At 44.3% G+C, this 13,068-nt stretch overlaps 1 protein-coding gene and 1 long non-coding RNA gene across 3 annotated transcripts in view; one reads left to right on the forward strand and one right to left on the reverse strand.

Annotated features, from left to right (window-relative positions):
- LOC148149187 (uncharacterized) overlaps nt 1–13,068 on the forward strand; it is a 304,419-nt gene that overhangs the window by 102,465 nt on the left and 188,886 nt on the right. The gene's annotated exons all lie outside the window — the stretch shown is intronic.
- The window catches only part of qsox1 (quiescin Q6 sulfhydryl oxidase 1), a 123,393-nt gene that overhangs the window by 65,449 nt on the left and 44,876 nt on the right, over nt 1–13,068 (reverse strand). For both annotated transcript variants that reach the window (XM_043699922.2, XM_043699923.2), the window contains exon 4: nt 5,264–5,369. In XM_043699922.2, the coding sequence (XP_043555857.2) occupies nt 5,264–5,369 (106 nt within the window). The remainder of the gene's footprint in view (nt 1–5,263; nt 5,370–13,068) is intronic.

Below are 13,068 nucleotides of genomic sequence, written 5' to 3' on the forward strand. Positions count from 1 at the left end.
GACCTTTGCCCTTCCACCCAATACATCAGCAAGACAATTACTGATTGAAACTCATTTCTCTCATGACTTTTATTAATTCGTAACTATTTCAAACAATTTTGTATATAAAATCCATCCCCGCCTCCAGCTTTTAATATTTCCTGAGCTGAGGGGCTGGAGAAAAAGTCACTGAACAGCTATATTAGCCCAAGTGGATACTGAAGGGCACGGCACTTTACTCTTAACCCTTGCAAGGTTTTCGATGTTCAATGCTGACTTGCTTAAATATGCTTACACTTCAATGCCAATGTCCCTAATAAAAGTTTAATTGTTTCCCATTCCCTTTTGTCTGCCCCACCCCCCTTAATTTTATCAAGTAGAAGGGACACCATTGTTTGAGTGTATCTGGCACATAGCTAGATAATTCTTAAGTCACCTGATCTGTGCTCTACTCTATAAGGCTTTGTTTCTCTCAAACATGTTAATTAGTGCATCACAGTCATCCTGGAATGCAAAGCTAAGGACCTACTTCTTTTCTACATGATCGAGGATCTCCTTAAACCCCTCTCCTCCAGCCCCATCAATAACAGCAATTCTGTGAGGTTCTCATGAAATTCTCTGTCCTCAAGGTAGACACTGTTGGTTTAGCTGGTGCTGCTGCTCTGTCCAATCCCCTTGCCCACCAAGCTGAATGCACCTCAGTAACCCCATGTCAATCCATTCACAACCTGAGAATCTCTAGTAATGGCTCCTCCCTCAGTCCTCACATGGTCATCCTTGGAGGCTGATGATCAAACTATCCATAACCTTAATTCTTTGATTGCCCTGTCTGCAAGACGATCCGCAGACAAAGTGTTATGTTTGCCATGTAAGGCCGACATCTCTTGATCTTTCTTTTACATTTGTGCAGTCAGACTGTTTGACCAAGCTATCTGAACCATGATTGCCACCAGTTAAACACCGGAGTCACTATCTTTGACCTCCGCCTCAAACTCTGTAACCTTGCCGACAACCTCCTCTCCCTCTTCAGGCACCCTCTCAAACTAACCTAGACCATGGTCAGATTTGAGCCTAAGCTAGGGTTCAGATCCCATGTGCTTACTGTTATAAAATTCCACTGCAACATTGTCCAACTCTATCCCTGCCTCAGTGTTTCTGCCAAACTAGGCATGCATTGCACAAATGGGCAGATGAAGCAGATTCAGTCAAAACCTTTCAACAGGGAAACGGATCTCCACTTAAAAAGGCAATAACGTGCATGACTTTGTGGAAAGAGCCAAGGATCGAGTCTAATTGTTAGCTCTCTCACAAAGTCAGTATTAACATGATGGACCAAATGGCCTCTTTTTATGCTGCATGATTCTGTGATTCTGCAAAGGCACCTTGTTGCCCACAGTTGTCCCAAGACTGAGGGGTGAACTACAGATGACATTACTAAGAAATGTCCCACTGTATCCAGCTCCAATTGTTAAATTCTGTTGGAAGTTCACTAGGACTGCAAATCCCTGCGGTCACAGTCTGGACTAACACCATGATTAATGGTCACAAAGTCAAGGGAGTGAAGAGGTGAAAATAACATAAAATCATATCCCAATATATCAATGTGGGGATTTCTGAATTTACTACGACAATCAACATATCAAGGTGTGAAGGGACTCAGATCCCAAGCATGGACATAATGGGTCAAATAACCTCCTCTAGTGCAGTAAATGCCATGAGAAAGCACCCTCTCCATTTACTGGCTGCATACATAGACAGGTGAACCACAGTCAGCACCTCACTCAAATTGGTGTACTGAATCTTGAATGGTGTGGTGGAAGGACATGGTAGGGTGGAGGGAGATGACGGTCAGCGTGACCTCACAATCCCACCATTGGATGATGCTATACCAGTGTCCCAATAAACTGTATCCCTGTGTTGCCTACTGTGCTGAAATCAACAGGGACAACAGAAAGGATCTGTCCAGGAGAAGACAATGAAAAATGCTTCCGGTTAATAAATTGCAGGTCATAAGCCTGCTATTGTCTAAAGGACCTTTACTAAAAGCCCTCATTTACTTTCTCTGTGGTGACAGATGACAACTCTTGCAGCACTGAAATGGAACAGAACAACCGTCATATCAGAACGGATAAAATAACCAAAAACAGTGTTTGATAATACATAATGGGTTATCATCAGTTGATGAGAACTATATCTTTGCAATGTGGGAGCTGAACATCATATAAAAGTAGCTTTTTAATCCACCTTCTTAAATATCGATCAAATATTACTGTGGAACAGCCTTGAATGAGCAGCTCCCACTGTGCAGTGTCTTTTTTAATCCTGCAACTCAATGCCTTCCTCTTTCACGCTCACTTGATGTTTCAGTTATAAACTTCAGAGCTCACAAAGGACTAAATTCAACTGGCGTTTCTTTGGACTATGTTCATTCACAACTTTGTGCGCAGCAATTATGACATGGATGCTGTGAGAGCAAAGTTTAAGGATACAAAAAGCAAATAATGCAGCTGAAACTTAAATAAATACAAAAAAAAATCATGAAGTACAAATTAACCATGCCATGTATTCCTTTTTTTTGCAAGTGGATACTGTCTGATGCCCCATTTCTTCCAGCTTATTTGGCTGACGATGCAAAGTTTAGACATTCAGAAATATCTGCTATTGACCAGTAGGGGTTGCTGTGGACTAAGGCAATTGGAAATTCTTAAAATGCTTGTAAATGATCTTTCAGCAGCAACTTGCATTTACATCGCATCATTAACAGAGCAAAATCAAAACTTGGGCATACATCTTTAAAAAGAAATCATTACATTTGCAATTAATCAATAAAAATGATACTGTTTAAAAAGGAACAGAAAAAAGATAAAAATCCTACCTTTTGTTAAGCTTAGCTTTCTGTGTTAATCTTGGTGACTTTTGCAGCTATCTATAAGGGAGGGTCTGGTAACACAACAAGTGTGGCTTCATCTCATTTATGGTGTGTCAAGGCTTAGACAGCAGCCTGATGGAGGCATCTGGGGGCAGCCAGTCTCAGATGTCTGGCCACAAAATACATGGAAAGTTAAATGGGCATTTTTAGAAGTCTGGATACCGTCAGACAGATGTGCTCCAATGGCATTTGGAATTTCTGAGGTTAAAATATGGGAGGTTGGCCTGGAATAAGTTGGGATAGAAGGATCTGAAGATAGGTAAACTTATGGCTGAAGGATTCAGCTGTCGATGAGCAGAGACAGGGCTGATTTTGGGTGATAGTTACAAAGTTGAATAGGATACATGGAAATAAACTCACTGATGGAGTGGAGACATGAGGTGGAATTCATCTGACAATCAAATGTGATCCGAGAGCTGTGAGCAGTCTGGTTCACAGTATTATGCATTGTTACGTTGGTAGTTCAGGGACAGAGTTTGTGAAGGGATTGCCAACAATGGCTTTGGCCTTCCCAACACTTACCTGCAGGATGTTTCTGCATATTGAGTGTCAGGTGACTATTTTTTAGACTGCAGAGGTGGGTGCTGACAGTGTACTGTGTAATTGAAATAACATTGCTTAGGGATAGCACGTCGATACCAGGTAGGAGGGGGTCAAGGTTAGATCCCTAGGAGAAACTAGTGGCAACTGTGTGGAGGAGGCAACAGAAATCATTGCTTCTGACTTTACAATAACCTGCTGAAGTGACAATCTTGCTACTGGAAAGTCTCAAACAATGTCACCCAAAAGTCCCATGTCCCACCCTGCACCAAATCTAATTCACCCATTCTCCCTGAGCTCACTGACCCACATGGGGTCCCAGTTAAGTAACAGCTCAGCTTTGAAATTCAGAAATTGTTTGAAATCCTGCCCTGGGTTCACCCCTCCCTACCTCTGAAATCTCCAGCAGCCTTACAATCCTCCAAAATAGCTATGCTCCTTCCCATTCTGGGCTCTTGCACATCCCTGATTTTAATCACAACACCCCACAACTCTATTGCTTTTAAAAGCATACAGGGCATCTAACATAGTAATACATGCCAAGGACTGCTTCACAGGGTTATAATCTGTTAATAATGAACTTTGATACAATGGAGGATATAATAAGATAGGTAACCAATAGATTGGTCAAATAAGGCTGGAGGATGGAGATGGAATGGCAGACAGATTTAAGCAGGGAGTTTCTGAGCCCTGGCCTTGAAGGGACAGTCATAAACGAGGAGGGATACAGCAACAAGGAATGGACCAGTCCAGCGCCGGACAGCATGGAAGTTCTTGAAGATTGTAAAGCTGGAGGTGGTGGCAGGCATTGCAAAATGAGCGAGGCCATGCATTTCGGACTTCTGTCCTAGCTCACACTAGGCGTATGCCTGTCCTTCAGTTCCTTTAGCAATCCTCACCTTTTCCTCATGTCCAAATCCAACCAGTGCTTTTACAGAGATCTGACTCACTACTAAAAGTAGCTTCATGAGCTTCGCATTCTAAACAAGAATAAGCAGATAACAAATATGTATTGATCAGGGATTCTTTGTAATCAGGACAGTGTGGGATGTGTGTGTGGTACAAAAGACAATAAGGAGCAGGAGCACAGGCAGGCTATTCCACTCATTCCATCTACTCCGCCAAACATTGAGACCATGGCTGATCTGATAATCCTCAACTCTGCTGTCCTGTCTTTTTGCCTTTACCCTTGATTCCCTTACTGATTAAAAATCAGTCTCTCTCTGCCTTGAATAGACTTAACAACATAGTCTTGTTCGGTCTCTATGGTAAAGAATGTCTCAGACTCATTACCCTCGAAGAGATGTTTTAAATGGGTGACCATTTTCTCTGAGATTATGTCCTTTTTTCCTGGATTCTCCCTTAAGAGGAAACAACTTTTTCGCATCTACTTAGTCAAGTCCCCTAAGAAGCTTGTATATTTTAATAAGGTCGCCTCTCAATCTTCTACTCTCCAATGCATATTGGCTCAAACTATTCAACCTCTCCTCGTAAGAGTATCCCTCCATTCCTGGGATCTGCTTAGTGAACCTTCTCTGGACTGCCTCCAGTGCCAGTAGATCTTTACTTAGCTGAGGTGACCTTCTTGGATGAGCGGACATCATGGGAAATGATGTGCAAATTCATCACAAACTGGGATTTCTAGGCTTCTTTCCACCTTCTCTACAATCCCTCATTTGGATGTAGATACCACTGCTGGGGAGAGCACTCCAACTCCCCAGTTTCTGGTTAAATATCAGATAAAGCTCAATCTCTACAATTATGAATACACATTAGGAATGACCTCATGCAAGTTCAATTCAAGCAGATGCCTACCTGGCTGGTTCCAACGGGGGGCAGTCTGGGGGCCACTCAGCCTCTCCATGTTGCTCCAGGAGGTCAATGATGTAATGGCGTAGAGATACTAAACTGGACTTGGAATCTGTACAAAGTCAAACACAATTTGAATTCAGTTATGTGCTGGCAACCAGGGCGAGATAATAACAGGGGCATCTGAAGAGAATGTTGGATTTTGGGTGTTATATGACTGCAAGGTAGATGTGAAGGTATCTAACTCAGTAGGATCCCCCTCATTGTGTGTCTGTTACTATTCACTAGTACTACAGAGCCAGGCCTGGCTTTATTTTCCATTTCATCAACACTAGTAAATTGTACTAGAACAGTGACATCAACAAACACATCGACCTGGACCCAATATACCAACCACTACAGCGGACAGCTGAAACTGACAACCGGAAGCGGCAGGGACAGACCACTATAAACACTGGAGGAAACATCAAAGAAGTGCTTCGCAGGAGGCTCCCAAGCACTGATGATGTCGCCTAGCCAGGGGACGAAACGTTTACAACAAAAACTTCCAGCTCGGCGAATAGAACCACAACCACATCCAACTTGACTAAAAATAGATTGAATGAACCTGCCGGATGTGACTGATTTATTCTGTAGGCTCTCTGACAATCCCAGGTAACATGGAACAATATTGAGGATCTGGAATCATAAAATATCCTGACTGAAGTGCAGACATTGGGTATATGATTATAAACCCTGGACATGAGGTTACAGATCCCAGGAGGATGATCGCAAACCACCAGAGGACCATTATAGACCGCTAAAGGATAAATACAGACTGCCGGATTACAACTACAGATCCCGAGTAGTCAGCACCATTGCCTGGGTACCCAATTACAGGCCCTGAGAATGTAGTTACAAAGTCCCCACACCACCATCCCACCCATCTCCCCATCCGAGAGCTGGATTTTCCTATAACTTCATTTGAATGCTCCGCAAAAATTAGAAGGAACAAAAAGACCAATTCATAGCCCAGGTGAATGCAGCCTCGTGCAATGTTAGGGTAAGGCTCAATTTGCATAACAGATTGCAAATTACGGCATGGGGCATCAGCATTGGAAAGATGGATGTCTTTGTACTGCGCTCACTTGTCCTGAAGACACTGCACTCTGTTCTCCTCAAATGTCAGAGGCCAAGGTTGCTGATCTCTCATTTATTGGGATCCAGGTTGCGGGCTTTGAGCTTGGGTCTTTACACTGAAGGCTGAGACGCCCTCTGGCAGTGGTGGGGTGTGGGAGGTGTGGTTCCCATACTCAGCTGGCTGTAGCATATTGCCATCCTTGTGTGAATGACAGGACTGACACAACAAAGCTAGAGTCTGATCAACATACTCTCCATGCTAGGTATGCAGCACTGTGTTCATGGACGACTGCACTCTTATAGCACATTCTCCAGAGGTCATTCAGTCATTTAATCACACACTGCTCGCCCCACAGCACTCTGGCCTTACAGTAAGCCTGAAGAAGACGGAGACCTTGCAACAACCTGGTCCTGGCCACAGGGCCAAGTGTCTGATCCAGGTTTGTGACCCTACAGTCAGAATTAACCACACACCCCTCCTTTCTGTCCAGATATTTTTCAACTTGGGAGCATCGTCTCCAAGAATACCACACTGGATAATGAAAAATCAGCCAATTACTGGTTCAGTGTTTGGCAGAATCACAGATAAACTTTGGGAAATGTCAGACAAAGATCAAAGTCTGAGGTTCTTCATGGATGTGAAACTTTAAACACTAGAGAATTCCACCTTCACTGCCTGCGATTTATTTGCAACATCAAGTAGCAGAACAAATTTGCACCCGTTGTCTGCCCCACACAAATCCCCTCACCACCACTTCCCACTGCCCCATGAACACTATTTTATTGGTTCTGTTCTAAGAGGTCCTGTGACACTTATGTAACTGGGGTCCAATTACAATTTGTATTCTGGTATTCTGGCTTGGGACAGTCCCACGATGCCTCCATCCCCTCATACACAAGTGCTTTCTAGCTGGGAGGGACACGGACACATATCCCTCTCTCCCTGGCCCACGGCCATGGAGACTGAATGTTCCAGCTGAAATTGAATATATAAATGGTGTGCAGGCACTGAATCTAGCCCCTCTCCAGTGCGGGACCAAGCCGCGCAGAAGGGACATTCACCTTGAGAGACAATACAACACATTTCGGGGGCGGCACGGTGGCTCGGTGGTTAGTACTGCTGCCTCATAGCACAAGGGTTGCAGGTTCAATTCTAGCCTCGGGTGACTGTCTGTGTGGAGTTTGCACATTCTCCCCGTGGGTGGGTTTTCTCCGGATGCTCCGGTTTCCTCCCACAGTCCAAAGATGTGCCGGTTAGGTGAATTGGCTACGCTAAATTACCCGTAGTTGTTAGGTGTATTAATCAGAGGGAAATGGGTCTGGTGGGTTACTCTTCGGAGCGTCAGTGTGGAATGGTTGGGCCGAAGGGCCTGTTTCCACACTGTAGGGTATCTAATCTAATAATTTCCGCTGGATATTCAATGTTTTCCCTTATTCTTACTCAAATCAGACATGGTCAATTCAGCAAAGTACATGCTGTGACAAAATCCCAAAGTTTTACTCCTCACTAGAAGAAGCCCACTTACACTCCTTTCTGGCTCAGTAGGGAATTCCAAACCAGTTTCCGCTGTTCTCTTTGATTTTTCAGAGCAGATTATCCTTTTCAAATGCGGACTGTCAGGCGTTGACCTTTTGGAGATGTCCTGGAATCTTCACCAATTGAAGATTAAGCTCCAGGGCATAGTTATGAGCATACTCAAAAAAAAATCATAGGACCTCAGAAAAATAAATTTTGGAACAATTTGTTTCGTGGTTATATAATGATTAGATCTGGAAGGGGGTGGTAAGGAGGAAAAGTGCTATTGCACTGAAGTCCATATTAATTCAAAGAATCTGATCACTTTATAGTGGGCACAGGCAGGTTGGAGCTTGGATTTAAGGCAAGGAGTTAGAGGCAGGGATTAAGACTAATTTAAACGGGGCTGCATGGGCAAGTTGGGCCGAAGGGCCTGTTTCCATGCTGTAATCCTCTATGACTGTATGTGCAGAAACCTCCAGAAGTGTATCCAGAGGTAGGAATCCGAGTCAGCAGGCCTGCATTTGGTTCAAGTTGACTAAAAAGTGAAGCCCAGTTATGGTTAGCTTCTGAAGTATCCCTCCTTCAACTGGTCCCATGAAGATGGCACCGGCGGTACGGTGGATCAGTGGTTAGCACTGCTGCCTCACAGCGCCAGAGACCTGGTTCAATTCTCACCTCGGACAACTGTCTGTGTGGAGTTTGCACATTCTCCCCGTGTCAGTGTGGGTTTCCTCTAGGTGCTCTGGTTTCCTCCCGCAATCCAAAAATGTGCGGGTCAGGTGAATTGGCCATGCTAAGTTGCCCGTAGTGTTAGGTGGATTAGTCAGGGGTAAATATACGGGGGTGGGTTTCTCTTCGGAGGGTCAGTGTGGACTTGTTGGGCTGAAGGGTAATCAGATTAGGTAATCTAATCAAAAGAGACATAATAAACATGTGGGTTATAAAGTGGAATATGAATTGTCTCTATCTGCACTGGGGTCTCTACGTACCTCTACTGGCTGCTGTCTGCCAGTGGAAAATATCCACACACTCTCCCTCACTCAAAAAGAGTGATGGAACAAAAAGTCCTTAAATGGAGCCACAGCAGGAGCTCTCTCTATTAAAGCAGAGCTTGGCTGCACACTCTCTTTCATGTTTAAACTAGAACTTGCTTCATTCTTTGCCCTTCAGTTGGACGTAGCTGAACAAGGTGAAATGAGGTGACAACTTTACCTCAGTTTCAGCCTTAACAGAAATGGGCTGGCACCCGCCAGTGTGGCTGGCATGTGTGTGCAATGCCAGGGCAAGCAAGCTCCTGGCAGGCTCCAAACTGCCCCCAGCATCAATCCGCAGACATTGAAGATCTCTGGCACAGCAGGATTAGTCCTGGCTTTGCACCACATTGTGGCAGCATTCCACTGACGCAAATGACTGATGTGTCTCCACAATCAACCTGGCAGTTCTTTTTCCTTAGAGAATTAAGCCAATCTCCTCTCTTGTGTGCATAAGCTTGTAAAAGCGTGCAATTCTTGCATGCTCAGTCTTGGATTCAGCGGCAAGGAATTCAGAACACAGACTAATTGCTAACACAAAAGGAATCTGACCTTGAACAGAAAGCAAACAGTCAACTTAATCCTCTTGCTCATAAAGCAGGCAAATTCCTGAAGGAAGTCTTCTTGGAACACTCAAGTTAAATGTGCTCTGAAGGACCCTCAAGTGTGCATGGGTTGGAAAAGAGTGAGGAAAGAAGGTAACACACCTTCTTGATTGACAGACAGTGATCTCTGCTATAAAGGATCAGTAAGTGTGAACAAGAAATCATCAGGATCCTCTCCAGACTAAGTGCCCGAGTCACCCTTTTGCCCATGGAGATCTGGCACTTCCACAAACTCTCCTGGAAAGGGTGGGGCATCTAGGCTCTCAAGGAGTGAACATCTTTAAGAAAGTAGCCTCCAACGTCTCTGTCGTATTTTTCTCAAACCCCCAGCCCTGGGATACCGCAGAGAGGCAGTTCACTAGGTACAAGCTGAACCCCCTTCCCAGAGCTCAGCCAATGTCACTGACTGCGTGGAGCATCATAACCACTCTCAGTGCTGTCCTCACTTAACGTCCAATTATGTGCATCCATTTCCAGTCGAGATCACTGCATAGAAAGCAGGAGAAATCAGCTTTGTGGGTAGCCAAAGTGTACATCATTCTGCCATCAGCTAACTTGGTCTGATGTCTTGCATAATTGAGCTACTCACTGGATAACCTGCTGGGAGTCAGATAAGCGACATTTTAAAAGTGACATGTTGTTATTTTCGGAGGATTGCATCAAGGGTAGCATGAGTTGGTACCGTGTGTTACAAACAAGCTCATAGAACATGCCCTTCCTAACACCAATCTAATCACTGTTCCACCTCCTTTTGATGGCTCCACTCTGAATCTGCCTTCCTTAGGGTTCTGAGCAGCACGAGACTGTTTGGCAGATCCAGGTTTCAGTGAAAATGTGAACACTAGTTATCTGATGAGCCATTGGTTATCTAGTCGCTGATCCACAAGTCAAGATCAATCCCCAATCTAGTATCTCTCAATTACTCTGTCACAGAATCCTTAACTTTCTCTCCCCTGATGCTGCCAGACCTGCTGAGTGTTTCCAGCCATTTCTGTTTTGCAGCATCCGTGGTTCTTCATTATCCTTCCCTATTAGTTTAATACGATGCTGATTAATACAGTTCTAAACACTCCTCTCCAGTTCTGACTATACTCCTGACATGCTGCATTAAGTCACCTCGTCCTGTTCCCCATTTTAGTTTAGATTTAATTCCCCACAGTGTGGAAACAGGCCCTTCAGCCCAACAAGTCACACCAACCCTCCAACGAGTAACCCACCCAGACCCATTCCCCATCCCTACATTTACCCCTGACTAACACTATGGGCAATTTAGCATGGCCAATTCACCTAACCTGCACATCTTTAGACTGTGGGAGGAAACTGGAGCAAACCCACGCAGACACAGGACGAATGTGCAAACTCCACACAGACAGTTGCCTGAGGCTGGAATCGAACCTGGACGCCGATGCTGTGAGGCAGCAGTGCTAACTACCGAGCCACCAACTTATCACAGGTTCCCCATTTATCTCATTCTTTACCAAATCTCAAAGCTTTGGAGTTTCCTTCCAATTTCCCCTTTAGATAGCCTTAAGGATTTCTTACATTTATTTTTCCCACAATGGTAACTTCTTTCTGATTTATAAAGAACAAACCAATTTGCTTTCATACAGCCTCAGGCCACCCTAAAATTACCTCACTGGTAATGAATTACTTTTCTGAAGTGTAGTCACTGTTGGAGTGCAGTTAACATGGTGGCCAAATCGAATAAAGCGAGATGCCACCTAAATTATTCAATGAACTAGTTTCATTTGATACTGGTTGAGGGACAAATGCTGCCAGGACACTTGAAGAGTGCTCTTGCTTTATCTTCATGTAGTGCTGTGGAATGTTTGATGCCTGAGAGTATACCGTCTCTTTAGGTCAGTACTGGAAAATCAGCCAAGATTTTGCACTCAAGTCTCTGGAGTGGGCCTTGAACTCATATCCTTCTGACTCAAAAGGACAGGATGCTACAAAACCACCTTTTCCTCCCTCTTACAATTTTCAAAGGCCAAGTTTGCCGTGAGGACTTACCCATGTTCCCTCCAATTTTGTTTACCGCTCTAAGGACCTCCTAGGTCCATGCGCAAGTGACTTTGGACGTTAATATTGGGAACGGTGTCAGCACACCAATCTCTCTCAGAGACTCTCGGAGTGGCTGCGTGGCCTAGAGGGAATGTTGGCACCTACCAGTTCCTGATTTAACTTGGCTCTTTTACTCCTTTCAACTCATAGTCATATCTCTACCTTACGGGTCTCAATTTTTTTTTACCATAAATTCTAATTTCCTATTTAATAACTACTTTACTTTTTTTTTGAACGAGAGCATAAACAGTGAAGAGAACAATCAAAACTCTTCCTATTACTGGATACTACTTTCATTACTTAGACTCATTAGCTCCTGTCTCTGGAAATGGATGAGGCATACAAAGGGCTCCATACTCTACTGTCCATAGACTATGTCCTTGATTTTCTTTAATGTCTGTTGGCCAACTGCAGATCTCAACTCACAGTCTGGCACCAGTCCATCTTGGGTTGCCCTCTACTAGGTCCAGTGGAAACTCAGTGCATGACTGGAAGGGCAAGCTGTAATGGCAGAAGTCAGGTTGCAGTTGATGGGTGAAACTGGAGGCACTTCCGGGTGCTTTCTTACTTCAGAGTTGGATACAAAATCTCACCAGTCTAGGCCGAGATACTAACAAGGAGTGGGAACACATCCATATCTCAACGGTACCCTGGAGAATGGAACAGCCTCATATGCAGCTTCAGGCTCCGAAAGCTAGTGCTTCCAATTAAACCTGTTGGACTATAACCTGGTGTTGTGTGATTTTTAACTCAGACAACATCAGCTAATTCAGCCATCACCTTTCCCTCCTTAAACTGCATGGCTTAACTTCTGAACCAGATAAGTGTATTCACTGACCTGTTCCAGTTGGAATTGGTGAACAAGTGTTCAGCACTTGGCAAAGGAAAAAGCCTCAAAGAACATCTCCAGAAGACTGACATTGCATTGCACAAACACAAGTAGGCTATTCAAACTCTCAATGGTGTGGGCCGAACTACTTTGGATCCAGAATCTTTAAAATACTTGCTGGAATAAAAATGTGCCAGTCAGACTTGTCACCATTTCAATTGACTGTCGAGCCTTAATAGGGGGAGTGAGTTCCAGGTCATCACGACACTGAGTGGGAAGAATTCTTCCCTGAAATCAACCTGGAAAGCCTAACTCTGTTCTGGATTTCCCCAGTCTCTTCAGCTTCATTGCAGTCATTATTTTGGGCCTTAGGGATGATGGTTAAACCAGGTTTTCTCTCTCGGCTATCAGTAGCGAGATCTCAGTGTTGTCCTCGTTTCCACCATTTCTCCAGTTAATCTCCTGACTTCACAGAGGCAGGTTTTGGGGATTTACCCTCTTCTTCCTCCAGCTCCCCACCCCTGAAATCCCACCTCGCAATGCACTGAGCTCTGGTTTCCTGATCTTGGATTGATTTCAGTAAAAGTCCTCCAAAATATCTATGGTGAGGATTGGTCCAATGACATCTAGCCTCCTCTGTTCCT

Source organism: Chiloscyllium plagiosum, unplaced genomic scaffold (genome assembly GCF_037043375.1).
Source record: "Chiloscyllium plagiosum isolate Xiang-an unplaced genomic scaffold, Cpla_swu_hap1 HiC_scaffold_9, whole genome shotgun sequence".
In the NCBI taxonomy this organism is placed as follows: domain Eukaryota; kingdom Metazoa; phylum Chordata; class Chondrichthyes; order Orectolobiformes; family Hemiscylliidae; genus Chiloscyllium; species Chiloscyllium plagiosum.